This window comes from Protopterus annectens, chromosome 2.part0 (assembly GCF_019279795.1).
Source record: "Protopterus annectens isolate FY-2018-M chromosome 2.part0, PAN1.0, whole genome shotgun sequence".
NCBI lineage: Eukaryota > Metazoa > Chordata > Ceratodontiformes > Protopteridae > Protopterus > Protopterus annectens.
Genome location: NC_056728.1, coordinates 1,961,637,443 through 1,961,655,585, shown reverse-complemented (window position 1 = coordinate 1,961,655,585; position 18,143 = coordinate 1,961,637,443). Strand labels below are relative to the sequence as shown.

Genomic DNA, 18,143 nt, shown 5'->3' with positions numbered 1-18,143 from the left:
ATAGGATGTGCTGGAGGGACAGATTCTTCAACCAGAGAGTCCCTATGCTGTGGAACAACATCCTGGTACATGTGAGGCTGAGTACCTCACTGGCTTTGTTCAAGTGAGATCTTAATCAATGGATGGGAGATTGCAGGTATGCCCCAGGGATAACCTCAGTATCACTGCTTGTCAGAGGCACAGCAATATAATGGGCAAATTATCCGTCAGAGTGAAGGTGCGGCAGACTCCACGGAACTCTGGTCTAGGCTTATAAATGCCCTAGGGCAGATAGCCTAGTATGAACCTGTGAACCTGTGAACATAGGCCTGGGGCAGTTGCTGCTATTAGGACAGTGGTCTGCAGCAAGCTATATAGTAGTAGTCAGTTTTAGCCATTGGTGTTTGACCATGGCTAATGCATGTTGCTTCTTGTTGTGGTAACAACAGGGGTGTGTGGTTATCCATGCCATTTATTGGTAGTCACCCTCATTTTGTATCTTGTTCCATGTTTTTGCACATGTACATCACTGTATGAGGTGTGACCCTGGTAGTGTCAGGGTGCTGATGTGCGCGCTTTGACCCTGTTTTCTATTACAGCACTGATATGTGCATTCCCTATACTGTGTGCATTTACACTGCACACATCTTGCTGTTTATACCTTTGGCATTGGGTAGCATTACATCTAGGTTCCTATCCCTTGTGATAGCTATGAGGTGGGTTTGTGTTTTTGTGGTTTATGATTGGTGAGGGTGGATGTTAGTCATGGTCCTCAGGTGTGCATATGATACATGGTATTACATTACTTAACACATGGCATTCATGCCTCGGGTGGTGCTGCAGGGCTGCCTCTGTCGGATGCACATACTACACTCCCTGTACATTTGGAAGCAGGTTGTGTCATGTTAGGCATCCCTGTTACTGTATGAGTGAGTCAGAGTGGGTATCGGTCCCAGTGTTCCTACTGACCAAGCATATGTGCTATCGTTGCCTCTTTGCCAAGGCCAGGGCATACTGGGCACGCCCTTCTGCCTACTGGGACAAGGTCAGGTTGTTCCTCCTCCAAGTCACCCCTGCCTGTGGTGGCCTTGGCAATGGTGGGGATGTTTGGCCCAGCCCTGTGCTGGTCCTGCTGCAGCTGTTTCGCAGGATCATATTATGTAGCATAGCACATATCATGATCATTTGGGTACATGTAGTTGGTGTGTACTGCAAAGCTCCACCAGACGCGTGTCCAGACACGGAACCGTGACTTGAGCAGCCCAAACACACGCTCTATGATATTACGTGTTTGTGCGTGTGCCTCATTATGGCGTTCCTGTTCGGTGTGTGTGCATTTCTGATGGGTGTCATCAGCCATGGCTCGAGTGCATAACCAGCATCCCCACTAGGTGTCCGTGTGGGAAGTCCCCATTGGCAAATGATTGGTACAGCTCGTCAGATGCCAGATGTGGGAATCGTGGTAGCTCCCAGGGCAGCCAGCACACACATTCATTATTATGCCCTGGGCATCACACACGACCTGGCAGTTGATGGAGGGGTATCCCTTGCGGTTAATGTAGACTCTACCCGCTCACCGGCTGGTGCCTTGATGCGTAAAAGCGTGCAGTCTATTGCACCCAGCACCTCAGGGTATCCCGCTATTTGCTGGAAGAGACGCATATTGCTGGACACAACCTCACGGTCACTAGGTACATATATATGATCACTGACATGTGGTGACATGGCATCCAGGAACTGGTGCAGTACCCTGGAGGCTGATGCCTGTGATATCCCCATCATATCGCCAGTTGGTCTCTGAAAGGTACCTGTTGCTAGTATTCTTAGGCCAACACATACCTTGGTTTCCACTGGGATGGGTTCCCCTCTGTTGGTTCTGTGTGTGAGGCGTGGCCTGCACAGCTCAACAATCTGCTGCAGGAGCTCTCTGTCCACTCTATAGCGCTCTACTATCTCCAGCTCATGTAACCCATGGTAGGTGACCCTAGGCCTGTATACTCTTCTCCTTCTCCTCACTCTGGGTTGTCTGTCAGCATCTGCATTATCATCACCCTCAGCAATTCACCTATGTCTGATTATAACAGCTATGGCAGCCCCTAGCATTACTGCTCTGAGTTCAGCTTTTTTCAGGTTTCAATTCTGATAGCTTAGTTTCTGGCAGTATCTCTTGTGAGAAACAGCCTGCACTGCTCTTTGTTGTGTTTTAAGTGCTGGGTTGGGCTTCTAGTCTGCCTGTGTAATTGCCTGCTTCTAATTGTTTCCACCAATTAACTTTAGTAGTATCTTCTGGCAGTTTCCCTGTATTTTGGTTGTTTCCTATTTCCTCTCTGTTTCCTGAGGGGGAGCAATGTGCACACCGGCTTAAACACGCTCACAGTAACTTAAACGCGTGTACACATCCCTACACGGTGTTAGCTAGGCTGATTCACGCTAACACGCGTGCACACCGCCTTACACACGCAGCGCCAAGAAACCGTTGTAAACAGTTTGCAACACGCCCCACATGTTGAACCTGCCTTACATCGCTGCACACGCCGCATGCACGTATATCAAGAAACTTAGAGTGTAGGGATAGCGTATGCCCTCAATTTTTGACATTCCTAGTGTTCTGTTGGGACACACCTCCTCCCTGATGTCTGTCTGTCATCTCTTACCTTACATTGCCCTCCAATCTGGTACATTTCTTTCTATCCTTCCCCCCCATGATGTCACCTACCTCTTACTCTGTTCCTCCCCTTCTCTAACTCTTACACTACTCAGAAAGTGCTCATTACTTATGTGGCAGTGTGATTCAGTATTGTAACCCTCATTTACATAGGATTGCCTAGTAATGCTTAGTTACATATCTTACACGGAGCTTCCCCTTGACAACCACTAAACGGAGGCCATATTGTTTTTGCTCTGCAAGTCCCTCCATTGACATTTCATGTAATATATAAATCCCACAATTGTGGGCTTATAAGCTTCGGTTTTCAGTTTTAGGTAGCGCACCCGTTTGCGGGTGTGCGCTACAGTTAAACACATAAATCCCGTGAAAAAAAAAAAGTTATATAACTTTTTTTGCAACACTTTTTCATGCCAATGGCCACATATTTGGCCATTGGCATGCTTAATGTAACAAATGCACCCTTTATTTGGAGCTGACATAGCTCCGTTTTTTGCAGAAATGTACTCAGTTGTCAGCTGAGTACATTTCTGCAACACGTCCGTTACACGGACTGGTTTGGGTTTGGATCGCTCACATACCTCATTTGCATATCTTGGAGCTGCAAATGAGGTATTGAGCATTTGACGCCACTCCGTGTAAGAGACGTGTTAGCTGTCTCTTACACGGAGATTTGGGCTGTTGCTGAATCAGGAGGCTTACACGGAGGCTTACACTACTCTTAAACTCCGTGTAAGCCTTCCTGAATCTGGCCCATGTCTTGAAAATCAGATTCAACAGTGATCCTCGAGTTCAGATGGCTTTGAGTAGTTTATGGTATCGCACTGGATTATTTTCAAATGTGCACGCTGGAAAAGGATAATGCAAATAAAGCACTAAACAGCTACAGTACTTCAGCAGGCACATCAGGAATTATTAGCAATATTAAAACATATGGATTATAATTCATTTTTTATGTAAAATTCTGGAAAAATCATTACAATTAATTTTCATTTGGTATGTTGCAGAGAAAGCTGTCCAATACTTAAAAATAAATTGTGGAAACCACCATGTCTTACATTTTTGTTCCCAAGATACATAACAAATCTGTCAGGCTGCTTTTCTTGGTCTGAGGGGGGCACACTCATGTATAAACTCATTGACGTAAAAGCACGGAGCTCTTCTGGCTTTGTTTGAGGACGAACATCAACAGCTGACTGACCTTTAAACGTCATGGATACTTGAACCTAGAGTTGACATTAAATACCATTAGTGTTTGCAATATGAATCTTAGGACTTACTTGTATGAGCTGCATATTAAGCCTGTCCTAAACTTCATTTGTTTGTAATTCTTGGAAGTCAGAATGTAAAAATATGTTCATGCTTCTGGCCACTCTCACTTTTGAACATTACTGTACAGTACATTACTTAACACATATACAACTGAGAAACTGGAAAACCCAGGAAGAGAATTCTTAATATGAGTAAAATAATGATAAAAAAATAAACAAAAAGGTATTTAAATAAATACAAAGCTGTGTACAGTAAGGCACTGAGAAAAAAAATATCTTACGTTTACGGGGACGAACAAACAAACAAACAACATTTTGACATCATGTAAATTTGCTGCAAACATGATTAAAATGACAAATTAAAAAAGTTTACATTGTATATCCAATAACACTGAATGTCAATGAAGTGAGCAAAGAAAAATAATTTTCAGTGTCCTCAGCAATATGTAACTTGGAATTTTGTCATCTAGTATCTCCAGTTCAAGTCATCATTATTTGACAGCTCCTACGGTAATAGGCACACATGCTCTTTTAGCTTGCACATTACATGAAGTCAGGAATAAGGCTAAAGGAGAACGCATTGCCCTTTTGTACCGTATTTCTTTTCTACTACTTACAATGTTTGGATCTTAATCCTAATGTATGTTAACAAAAAGCTCCTATATTCAAAGCCTACATATCTAAAACCTTCAAAGAGATCCTGCAGTGATCTTATGACAAGGCATGATAGATGCCAACAGTGTTTGTATTCCCACAAGAGGTCCGTAATGTGCAGAACTGATGCAAGTGGCATGCTTAAACCCAGCGATCTACAGAGAAAGGCATTGACAGCTTGATCTGCATTGCCTTACAGAAGATGTCACCCACAGAGGCATCAGTGCAGGGATTGTCCATAAGGACCCTTGCTTGATCCTAAGCCAAAATCATATAAACAGAGTAAGGAAATGGATTCAGAGGCCAGGCAATGAGTAAATGTCTGTCTTTCAAAGACAGTCCCTTAGATACACTCCAGTTACTCACATATCACATTTTACATGTTGGCCAGGGTGGGACTGAGATGTGCCTGTTGTCAGATGATGAAGACAGGACCAACACAGGTGCACCTCATGAATCCACCATGGAAATGTATATCTCTTGATTTCAGCACCATTTTCACATTCAAACATCTAGGCCATAAATATGACCAGTGAACTCACAAAGAAAGTGCCCGTGAGGCCACACTGAAGACCTAGTGGTTCAGTTCCTAAGAAATCTTGTTGATAAAGCTCAGGTGAGGGAGTCTGCTCCTCTTGCTTCCACTCAAACTGAGAAACTCTTACTGACTAGATTTTAGGAGAGTCTTGTAGGCTATCCTGCATCAGAAGGTCCAAAAAAGCGCTCCTTATGTTAGACATGTATGACATGATCGATGTGTTGGGCTCTATTCTTGAAGGAATGGGGGCTCCCTGTTAGGGAACATGTTTTGGCAACTGCACAAGGCAATGCCAACTTTGACATACACCACCACAGGCAACAAAGCCTCTTAGCCTATCATCCCATGTCCACCTGCTGTCGACTTTTTGCCTTGTGTATCATGTGACTGCAGATTGCCTCTACTGAGGTTATGGGTAGGGATGTGTCTGCTCTGTATCAATCTTCTTTGGGAAGGATTTTCTGAAGAAAATAAAGTGTTTGTTCCTGATACTGACAAAAATGAAACTTTCTCTCCATATTGGCCCCCTTGATTACTCTTCCTGTGGGCAAACAATCAGTCTGACGATGTCCCCTACCAACTGGCTTGTAACTATCCTGCGTTCTACTCAACAGGAACTGAACCAGTATGTGTAAAATCAGAATAAAGATCCTTATATCATCTCTCCAAGCATCTAGTTCTAAGGATACATTTATGTCATCCAGATAAAACTTGATTTCACTCCCTTTGCTCCTACAAAACTAGATGCTATGGGTTTTCATATAGCCCACTGCTATTTTGATTCTGTTGTTGCTGTGACTGTGTCAGCAGGCTCAATTCTGTGTTTTGTCTACACTGGCTGTTATGGTTCAGGAACTCTTCTTTAAATATCAGCTAAGACAGGCCATTCTGGATGCTACATCTGGAGTTATGTCCACTTTGGGCAGGTCTACAAAATCTGGTTGGAGACTTGCAAACATGAAACTGGCATTGAATATGGGTATGGTCTCAGCAATGCAATCATCTTTTACAATTTCTGCCAGACCCACTTAGTTCATAGAGAAGAAGAAGAAGAAATGTTCTCATTGGATGAGAAAGATGCTCAGGTATATGGATTTGCCACCCATGGCTCAATTTATGACACCTCTCAGGAGGCAGGCTCTTCAAGTTCAAGGTTTTAAATACCTCACAAGACTGGCTAGGAAAGACCAGATCTCATAAATTTTCACACTTTAGAGAGTAAATACCAAGGTCTTCTTAGTACAGAACATGATCTCAGGGAGCCATGTCATAGAGCTATTAGATATACCTCCTTTAAGGACCAGATAGTTTCGTAAAGCTCTAGAAAGAAGTCTGTTTTCTATTTTTCACAAAAGCAGTAGGGTTTATCCTCATTTTGGGATAGGTACAGTTTGTTTGCTTGTTATTTCCCTGGAACGCTAATTCCAACTAATACGTGGCTTCTCCGCGCTTCTGTGGATCACTAGTGATATCTGCATTGCTTACTGTACTTATTTCCTTGTTTCACTTGAAAGAAAGTTACTGTTTGTCGTTTTTGCATTTAAGTTACCTGTAACACATTGCACTTAAGTTACCTGGCACTTGCTCACTAAAGCAATTATATAAGTCAGCACTAAAAATTAAAAGCACTACACCCTCACTCCCCATTGGCCCTGGTTTTCAATTATTAAGGAATTCCCAATATTATTCTAGCATGTCCAAAGGTCAGTTGTCAATCTCCTCTCCGGTCCAGCTGGTGAATCTGGGAATCTTGAGGCAATGTTATAACTGCCTCATGTACATAGACAACTCTCTCCTCCTCCCAACAAATTCCAACACATGTGAGAGATGCAACCATATAGCCAAACTGGAGGCTAAGCTTTCTCAACTCAGTACTGGCATAACCAGTCAGGAGGAGAAGGAAACCACACTCACTACAATTCCAGTCTCACATAGACCTACCACGACAGCAAACCAAATACATAATCACACAAAAACATACTCGGAGGCTCTAAATAAAGATCTGCCGAAGCAGCAGAGACCACCAAAGCAGACACCCAAGCAACCACTACCTCAAAACAAAACACGTGCAACACATAGCTCACAAAGCCAGTGTGCCGAACAGTCACAGCCCTTAAGGCTAAACAACACACCTGATACACTTGTAATAGGTGACTATCGTCAGGCACACTGACGTCCCGCTCACTAGGCTGAACAAGGAAAAGGTCACGGTGAGCTGCCTGTCGGGCGCTAGGATCCGCCACATAAGACAAGCACTCAGGTCATTCCAAGGCAAGTAGAAATATGACTCAGTCATTTTCCATGCTGGTGTGAATGACCTGAGACGTACCTCCCTGGACTACATGAAAAGAGACATAAAGAAGCTCTCTGAGCATGTAGCCCAGGCCGGTATGACCCTGACCTTGAGTAGCATCTTACCCTCACCAAGAATGATGCCACAATATGAAGACAAGATGATCAATTTCAACAATTGGCTTAAGTACTGGTTGAGTAGCATCTTACCCTCACCAAGAATGATGCCACAATATGAAGACAAGATGATCAATTTCAACAATTGGCTTAAGTACTGGTTTCATTCAAAGGGGATCCAATGCCTATCAGCTTGGGATGATATGCTCGACAAGCCACGATGCTTCGCTAGGGATGGCTTGCACCTGTCACCCCTGGGCTTTCGGATATTGGCAAAGGCTCTTGCTACCCCCATAGTGCCTTTTTTAGGCAAAGCTCAAAAGACAAACCCACCTCCATAGGTATCACAAGGGATAAGAAACTAAGAGTAATGCTACTCAATGCCAGAAGTCTAAACCTCAAGATGCACTTTTCGAAACTCTCCTTAGCATGGAGAACATCGATATCTGTGCAGTAACAGAAACCTGGTTCAGGGCTCCTGAGAGCACCCCAGCACTACCAGGTTATACCTCATACCATGCTTTTCGGCCCCAAAACTTGGACCGAACTACAAAAGGAGGGGGAGTATCGATATTCATCAAAGATACCCACTACTCCAGGTTGGTGGCAAAGCACGAAGCATCAGAGACTATCCATGTGCAACTAACAGTGGGTAAAACTGCCTTCCAGTTTATAGCCTGCTACAGACCACCCTCCCAAACCCAAGAACCCCACTCGGCCTTCCTGAGAACACTGGAAAATATGAAGGTCTCTCCAAACACCATTATATTGGGCGACTTCAACTACCCAAACATAGACTGGGAGCATTACTCTAGCTCCAACACCCTAGCCCAAAGATTCCTAGAATTTATAAACTCAAATGCTATGGAACAACTTGTTACCACTCCCACAAGAGGGGAAAACATACTGGACCTGATCATCACCAACATGGGGACTCTATGCTCCAGACCAGAAGTGTATCCCTCACTGGTAAGATCAGACCATAAACTAATCTCACTGGATATTCACATCCCGACCCCACCCCCTGCCCAGAAAACCGCAGTGAAAAACTTCTCTAAAGCAAATTTCACACTCCTCAAAAACGAGGTTGAATCCTTCAAAGCCCCGGGCCTGTGGGAAATACAGCCCAGACCGCAGAATCCTTTATAAACACATTCTATGAACACCTTCAGGAATGCATGGATCATGCAATCCCAAATAAAACCAAGACCCAATCCTCCAAAGGCAGGCGTCCTGTCTGGTGGACCCCAGCCATAAACAAACTATACAATAGAAGGAGGAAGCTACTAAATAATAGAGCAAAATCCCAAAAGGGAAGGCATCACTGATCAGTATTAGCAAAAACTACGGGCACACATAAAATTGTCTAAGGCCAGCTTGAGAGAAAAATTGCACAGGACACTAAGGATAATCACAAGGCTTTCTTTAGTTATGTTAGGAACCTGGGTGGTAATTCCCAGATATGCTCAGAATTAGTCCAAAATGACAAAAATACACCGAACCTACAGACATTGCCAACATCCTAGCTGACAGGTTCAGCGCAAACTTCCCCTCCCACCAAAGGGCAAATATCTATCCCAGCAGAATGCTGCGCCCCTGACATCTCAGATGCTCAGGTAAGAGCCGCCCTCTCCAAAGCAAAAAGCACAGCATCAATGGGACCAGATGGTGTCCCGGGCTGCATCCTACATGAACTCCAAGAAGAGCTAAACCCAAACATAAAACTACTGTTCAATCTCAGCCTTACTACAGGATATGTGCCCAAAGAGTGGCGTACAGCAACAGTGGTCCCTCTCCATAAAGGTAGTGCCTCAACGGATCCTGGAAACTATTGCCCCATAAGCCTGACTAGCTTGGTCTGCAAAGCTATGGAAAGGATCATCATGGACCTCATAAATAAAGATATTGGGGACCTACAAACACTGGATCCTACCCAGTTCGGCTTTGTTAAGGGCAGATCCTGCCTCTTAAACCTGGTTGATTTCTTTGAAACAGTCACCAAGGCCATTGACGAGGGGAAGGTGGTCCACACAGCCTACCTGGACCTCGCAAAAGCCTTCAATACAATACCCCACTTGGGCATTATAGATAAGCTCACCAGCTTAAATATAAACCCCTATGTCACTAGATGGATTGCAAACTGGCTCAAGGACAGAACCCACATGGTTAGAATTGCTGGAGCCATGTCAGTCTCCAAATCAGTTACAAGTGGTGTCCCACAAGGCTCAGTCCTGGGACCTCTCTTGTTCGGTATATATTTCTCGGAGGTACAGGCCAACATGGAAGGACTGTGGCTGACCAAGTTCGCAGATGACTGCAAATTGGGCACCATAATCGACTCTCCAGCCGACACAAGCATCCTCCAAAAGGGCCTCATAGAAACAGACAACTGGTGCCAGAGCCATGGCCTCAAGCTAAATGCCAAAAGTGTATAGTCATCCCTTTGGCAAAAACAAAGTGCCCACAAATTACCACATAGGTGGTAATCCATTAAGTACAGAAGAAGTAATTAGGGACCTGGGGACCCAAGTTGATAGCAATCTCTCATTTGACAACCACGTGGCCAAAGTGGTTAGAAAAACATTTTATATAGCCCACCTAATTATGAAGGGATTCACATCTAGATCAGGGGAGGTCATCGTGCCTCTTTACTCATCCCTCATCAGGCCCATAATCGAGTACAATGCCCCTTTTGGGATGTACCTTACCAGACACCTGCAGCAACTGGAAAAACCCCAAAAGTACCTCACCAAGAGGATCAAAGGGCTCAAACAGATGCCATATGCTGCCCGGTTAAAGAAACTCCAGCTCTACTCAGTGGCATACCGCCTGTTGAGAGGCGATCTGTGCCTGACGTATAAAGCCATGTCCAACCCAGAATTAATGGACATGCTGCACCTCAGAAAATCCAAATCCCATCGAGCTACAGCTCGAGAGACTTGAACCTCAGCACTGAAATAAATAGGACATGCTGGAGGGACAGATTCATAACCCAGAGGCTCCCTTCACTCTGGAATAAAATCCCAGTCCAGGTTAGGCAGAGTCCCTCATTGACTCTCTTCAAGAGGAATCTTGATGAGTGGATGGGAGATCATAGGTTTACCCCGGGTATCACTTCTGTGTCACTGTTAGACAGAGGCACAGTATACTAACCTCGAAAAAGGGCATAGCAAAATAAATTTAAAATGGGTGGCGAAAGCCAAACACATTCTGGCTAGGCTTATAAATGCCCTAGGGCAGATAGCCTAGTATGAACCTATGAACCTATATTCCTATTTCTTTTTCATTCTAAAGGGGATATAAAGGTCTATCCATATTAGAATTTAATTCATGCAACACATCCATTATGGTAAAGTCTCTGTGTTGATTCCCAAGTCAACATACCACTATTGCCTTAGGATACCTGGATGGTGTCACTGGATATGAACGTCAACAACACTGAGTAAGTTAATAATTAGACTGATGGATGTGTTTGGGCTTATCACTGTTTAGAGTTTGCAGCAGAGTATTTTTCAGTTTTAATGGGTTGATTTCACTTTTAGTACAATGTGTCCCTGTTTTATCTCTCTCCTTTGCACTCAAACTGTTTATGAATGTGCTTACCAGTGTGGAAAAGGCCTTGTAAGAGAAGAAACAGTCTGTATTTTCTTATCTATATGATTTTGGTTGACTCATCATTGAAGTCTCAGATATTGGCCCTTGCCTTGGTTCTCCCATGGCTACAGCACTGTGGTTGGCTATAAAACAGGAGAAATTCTCTTTTGTTCCAAAATGAAGAAGTTTCTTTATTAGGATGGAGCTGATCATTTCTGACTGTCAGTCATTCCTGTCCACATAAATGGCCCAGAAAAGCCTAGCCTTGGCAATCTTGGTGTTTTCTTTTATAAAGAAAATTCTGCTTCAAGTCACAGAACAGGTCATTTTGACATAGTCTTTATGCCCCAACAGACCTTCGACTAGTGCATAACTTTGTTATCAGGTCCTAGACTGGTGGACTGTACCCAAAAAGCAAAATGTAGGGTTAACATCTGTGCTGCGGAATTCATTGGACGTCCTTGATGACTGATGCTTCATTTGTGGGTTACAGAGGCCACATGGGTCCTACTTTGGGGTTACAGAGGCCACATGAGTCCTACTGTGTGCAGTCCTCCCATTATCCTTCCCAGTTCAGCAGGGTAGAGAAAGTAGAAGGCGGACACATTTTCCTTCCAATGGATTCCCAGGTGATTCTTCAAACAGCATTCACGATCAATTGCCACACCATTCAATCCACCCTGCCCATTTCTATGGGCTTTACTCATCAAAGGCTGAATCATGTGCAGAGTCTGGCAACACAGCAGAAGAAAAACTGTAACACCAATGAATCAAGTAGATAGTTTTGTTCACATAAGGATTCAAGTGAAGCAAACCTGGAAGACTGGAGGACTAAAACACAAGACCACAGACAGGGGCACTATGAATGAGAGCATTATGATGACCCAGCAAGTTTATGAGGGACCAATCTCTTTGTTAATTTCTTTGTTCACCTTTAAAGACACTGTCACCCTGTTCATTTAATGGTAACTTCTTCTTTTTATTTTCTTTAACAGTTTCGACAGAATGATGATATTCCATATTTCCTTGATTATTTCTTCTGTTTTAACTTAGTGTAATTTTCAGGTATAAAAGGTACTGAGTGAAAAACTCCTGTGGTTTGGTGGTATTTTTTCTCCACTTTTGTTAGTATTCTGTTTCCATAATGGTTCTTTATACTTCACATTTGAGATTGTATATTTTTTGGTGATGGATCTGAAGAAGATAATTAGAAAGCGTGGAGACCAAACAGATGTTTAGCTAATAGGATAGATTGTTAAACTTATAACTTCAGACGTCAATCACTGACGTTAATATTTTGCCACTTGTGAAGGTTTAGAAGGGTCTGTCATCATGTTGGCACACTAGCTAGTAGATTGGTCAGAACTACCTGATATGCAAATAAAGGGATAGGCATCCTGACCAATCTGAAATAGGTTTACTTCCAGCCAATGAGAGGTCACTACATCTGGCACACCCAAAACCCATTGTTAATAAGTGTATACAAATTGAATATTTGCATGTTTTATTTGAATGTAATGAAACACTCATCCCTCTCCAAAATAAAGAGCTTTTTAACTTCGACTAAGAGTTCAGTTTTCAATGTATTGTTTGCTAAACATTACTTTAACTTGGATTTTTATGCAGTGACTTTCCTTTTTTAGCTTCCTTCTGCATGTGGTACCTTCACAGGGAGACTAGTTAATGTTGAGGTTACAAGACTACAACCTTAAGTCCTTCTCAGGACTAGCTTTGTATTATTTATGTTTTTTTTTTTTGTCCCACCCCAAGTGCTGGTAGGGCCAGAAATGTTTCCTCCTATTTTGTTTGCTTGTTTCACAGTCAGACATAAAAGTTCAGTACTTAATTGCTCCATGAAAAGACCCTCTTCAACCAGTCTCATGACATATTTTTCTGCAAGCTGAACGTGTATACAATTGCATATGTTGAGACGGCGCAGTGATGCAGTGGTAGCGTTGTTACCTCACAGCAAGAGGTTCTTCGGTTCGATTCTTGGCTGGAGTGTCTTTTGTGCGGAGTCTTCGTGTCCTCCCTGCATTCATCTGGGTTTCCTCTGGGTGCTCCGGTTTCCTCACACTTTCAAAAACATGCACCTGGAACATTTTTAACATTTTTTCCTGCAATCCTGAAAATTGGCTACATTCCAAGTCACACTTTCCCGGTTAACAAATGTAAAATAAAATAAATAAATTGTATATTTCTGATTGTGACTTTCAAATATACTCACATCGGTGAGTACAAGGGCTGACCACATCTTCTTAGTGTGGAATAAGATATGACATGCAGTGGCACGATATGTGCTCACCATTGAGCACGGGAGCTAGTTATTTTTCAGAAATGTATGAAAGTGGGGATATCACAAGAGAAAAATCTAGCAGTTACTTACTTGAGATTGCTTTTTCACAGATTAGCTGAAACAGTATGAACATATCTGTTAATTAATCTGGCTGCCAAAGTACAATATTCTGCTTTAAGTATTTAATCTGTACTCTTACTTCACAAATGGGGACTATTAAAAATGTTATGCAATAAAATATGGTTTTACTATGGTTCTATTGCTGGGATGGATAGAATACCAGTAAATGTTTCACCTGGTTTAGTAAAAGTTCAGTTTCTAACTAGAGCATAAATTGTAGGGTTAGTACACAAAGTGACATTATCTTGTAAAAGACTTAAAAAGGCTCTGCAAATTAAAGTGCGTTACTCTTAACTGTGGTCAAGGCTACCAGGAAGACAGCTTTCTATGTCAGCATATTTCATGGGGCAGTGGCTAGAAGTTCAAAAGGTTACAGGGTAAGCTTTATAGCCTGGCTAAGTGACAGTTCATTCACTACTTTCGGAATAAATTATGAGTTAGCTCTCAAGGTCACCCTATCCTTGTGAAAAATAAGAAAAGGCAGGATCTATCCTCCAGACTGAGGGGCAAGGGCCCCTGGTGCAAAATGGAGGGGTGGAGTTTTTTTTGGCCTTTGAAGCAAAGAGGTCTATTTGATGCATCCTTAAACAGTGGAGGATGTCCAGGAAGATCTGTTTGTTGAGGGTCCATTAGTGAGGATCCTCCAAGGTCCTGCTTAGTGCACCTGTCAACACACTGCCATGTGATGGAATATATGTCGCTAGTAAAGACACGATTTTCTGGGTGGCAATCTTCCAGGTGGACTGTGCTGATCTGCACAGGTGGTAAGACTTAGTTCCCTCCTTGTTTGGTTATGTACCACATGAATGTGGTGGTCTCCATACTTGGAAAAAGACTTGAAGAGCTTTAATGAAGGCCCTCATTTCCTCCATATTGATGTGCTCCTTTAGTAGTTTTGGTTGCCATCTGTCCTGAACCTGGTGTATCCCTCTCCAGGTTCCCCATGCCTCATCTGAAGCATTCATATGCATTTCTGGAACTGGAAGTGGTGGGGTGATAAGAAGTCCTGGGATGAGCATCACTAAACTGTTTTCGGGTACCTTTGGATTTTCCTCATCTGCAGTCTGGATAGAAGGAGCACTGGAAAAGCTGCTGCCATGAACCCTAAGGCCTTAGTATTTTTCTCTTGGGGGCAGAAGCTCAGTTTATGAAAGTAATCTGCAGGGCTCTGCACTTTTTCCTGTGGCAAGTAGGCCTGCATCTTTATGGTGTCCAGTCTGCAGCCCAAAAAATGAAGGTCTGAGTTGGCTGGAGGGAAGACTTCTTGCAGTTGATGGTTGACCCCAACTGCTAGAAGAGGTTGAATGTGAGTTGGAGGTGTTGTGTGAATATCTGAAAAGAAAAAGCTATGTAGGGAAAGATCTGGATTCCTTGTTTTCAACAGAAGGCAATTACTGGAGAAGCTTTGCAAAAATCTCTTGGAGCTGTGGAAAGCCCAAAAGGCAAAACAGTAAACTGAAAGTGGAATGACCCAGCACAAAACCTGAGCAATCTCCAGGAATGGGGGTGGTGTTTGGAATATGGAGGTAGGCATCCTTTTGATCTATAAATACTAGTATAGCCTAAGGCAGAATGAATGGAAGCAGAGCATATGGGGAAAGCATTTTGAAAGTTGGCACTTTTAGAAAACTGTTTAGCAGAGAGAGTTCTATTATAGGTCTCCATTACCCTTTTTTCTTTGGTACTAGTACAAGTCTGGAGTAAAAGTATTTTCTGACAAACACCTGGGTAACTGGCTTTACTGTGCCTTGTGTCTGCAGTTCCCACAGAATGGGTAGATGCATGCACATCTGGTTATGGGGAGGGGGTGGCATGCCATTTAGAGGAGGGGTTTTCACCCAGGACATGATGTACCCCTTCTTTATAATCAAAATCACCTCTTGGTCTGTGGTAATGCTATCCCAGGTGAAGACTGACTGGGAGAGCCTTTTTGAGAGTGGAAGGGCCTGGGTGGGGGGAAGGGTGAATGTGAGACTTTGTAGATAGCCACAGAGACTTGTCTCCAAAGGGAGGCATCCCAGAAGAGAAATATCTCTGTGGTTTCTCTGGAAATCTCTTTCTGGGGGCCTTCCTGTATTTCTGGCTGGCCTTACCAACCATGGGATCTTTGCTACAAAAACCTCTCCAAAGCCTTGGCCCTATGTTTTGCAGTTATGGAATTGAATTAAGCACACTGGAGGCAATTGGTCACATTGTGCTCTGCAACCAGGCAGAAAAGACAAAATGAATGAAAGTCTTTGTTCAGAATTCGGTCCCCACACTCAAGGCAATGTTAACTTTTTCTGTCAATATCAACACTCAGAAAAAGATAGAAAAAAAAAATCCTCAGTGAGGTATTTATCTTTAATTTTGGCTTCAGGTTGATCAGACAGATATATATATATAGTAGGGAATAGGGGGGGGGGGGTGAAGGGGAAAGAAGTTTTGGTGTTTTTTTCATCTCAGCTGTGAGCTGTTAAGTAATTTCAGGCCCAGTGATTGATGTTCTAAGAATCAATTAACGTTATGCCAGACATGTAGTCAGAAATCCCTTCAGTCATAGTCAGACAAGTGTTCTACTTTGGTGATTAGCATTAGTTAAACTTGGTAGAAAAAAAGTTATACTATTTCTTTTGGGCAATACTCAGCAGGCTCACAGGAAGTCATTTTCATTTTGCAGCTTGCCGCGTGGTTTGTGGTGTGCAGTGTTATATGTTCTTATAGGTAGTACAGAGTATCCAGTTCAGTTCATTGAGGAGCCTAGCCTAGTTTATCAATTGCCCAAAAGCACTGTCTGTTTAAGTGACTTGCTTGCACTGTCTGATTAAGTGATTTGCTCAAGCTCAAGCTTGCAGAAAAATATGTCATGAGACTGGTTGCAGAGGGTCTTTTCATGGAGCAATTAAGTACTGAACTTTTATGTCTGACTGTGAAACAAAAGCCGCGGGAATCCAACCCTTGGACCACAGTAAGCAGCTCATTAACAGCTCACAGCCTTAATCCTCTAGTCTATACTAACTGCTAGACTAGATGTTGAGATGAATTTAACCATTGTACTGTCAGCCAATTGTATTCCATTTGAGGTGTGTATGTGTTTAAGATCCCTTGAAGGACTCTCCCTATCATTTAGTCATTTGACTGTCACATGACCATAAACACCTTTGAAAATGTTGCTTTGCGATGCATATAAATACATCAGAAGTATGACTACTGAGCAATACATTAAAACACAAAATCCGATTCTATATGAGACAATTTGAAATGTAAGCCCTTGTCATTTCAAATGATTGGAAGGGGTTCCAAGCTTAACATTTCAGCAGTACTGACTGTATGACTCAAATATCATCTTTGTGCAGCCTTTTCCCTAAGATGGTGCAATCTCAGAGCTGGCATATATGCAAGTAATGGGGTTGGTGAGTTAAGGGGGAAGATGTTTTGGTGATATCTTCATGTCAGCTGTGGCTTGCAGTTGAGTGATTCCAATGCACTGTGATTGATGTTCTGTGAATCAATCAAAGTTTTGTCAGAATTTTATTAGGATGATACTTCAGGCATAGCCAAGTGTGTCAGAATTTAGGAAGGTATGTTACCTCCTGGAATTTCTGCCTAAACCATTCAATAAAATTGAGCTTTAAATTTTAAAAACACAATTGAGATGTAAATAACTAGCAAATAATAAGTAAATATTTATCAAACTTCAGAGTTTTAAAGATACTTCATTCTGGGATTTCATAAAAGTTAGCAATAGGAACTTAAGCTTCTTATTACAGAGAGAAATTAGAGAAGTAAAAAAAACAAGGCTGAACTGTAACACATAAACAGTGACTGTCTGAAAATTATTTAGTTATCAATAAAGCTAAGATAAGAAGTCTTAACAACTGTACTAGCATTCCATACAAAATATTACTGGTACCATTTATGACTGCACAATTCCTATTACATGGCATTCATATTTGTTTCTCTTGCACAAAAGAAATTGCTCTTTAAAAAAAGTGTAAAGCACTTCACAAGGCAAGAAAAAATAAAAGTAAATAATTACGAATGCTGATGCTGTTAGATATATTTACCTTGCTTGCCACATTTCGGCTATGAGCAATAAGCTCTCTAATGCGTCTAATACTAGTGGACAGGTTGCTCAAAGGTGGCTTTTCCTCTACCACACGAAGCTTGTCCAGAAGTTGTGGAACTATTTCTGTAAGATCTCTCACTGTAAAAATAAGAACATAAAATCATAAAGCAAGTAAAACTGATTGCTTGCTAACTGTCTTCAAAAAATCAGTTTAATGAATTATTTTTGTATTTTAACTTCTTTTTAGGAGACTACATCACATTATCAGCAATTTTATTAGTTTTCCTATAACACAATGTAAATTTTAGAATGGCATTTCAGATCAAACTACTCAGTTGCAAGGTCTACCAATGTTTTCATTTCAGATTTGAATAGTATACCACAATTATAATTATTAACATAATTATTTTCTCTAAAACCTCAAGGCGAGGTTGTGCCATCTATAAACTCCCCCTTAAATCATGGGTCCATTTCATCTGCAAGAAACTCTTCAACCGACCTTCATCTTTAATGCCTACATGCATATTGTTCTGTGCTTCCTTTTTAGCTTGAAATTTCTAGGCTTAATA

At 42.2% G+C, this 18,143-nt stretch overlaps 1 protein-coding gene across 1 annotated transcript in view; it reads right to left on the bottom strand.

The window, feature by feature from the left end:
- LAMA4 (laminin subunit alpha 4) overlaps positions 1-18,143 on the bottom strand; it is a 1,355,623-nt gene that overhangs the window by 494,781 nt on the left and 842,699 nt on the right. Inside the window, exons 20-21 of the mRNA XM_044061904.1 lie at positions 17,573-17,712; positions 3,703-3,870 (exon numbers count right to left, since the gene is read on the bottom strand). Of these exons, the coding sequence (XP_043917839.1) occupies positions 3,703-3,870; positions 17,573-17,712 (308 nt within the window). The remainder of the gene's footprint in view (positions 1-3,702; positions 3,871-17,572; positions 17,713-18,143) is intronic.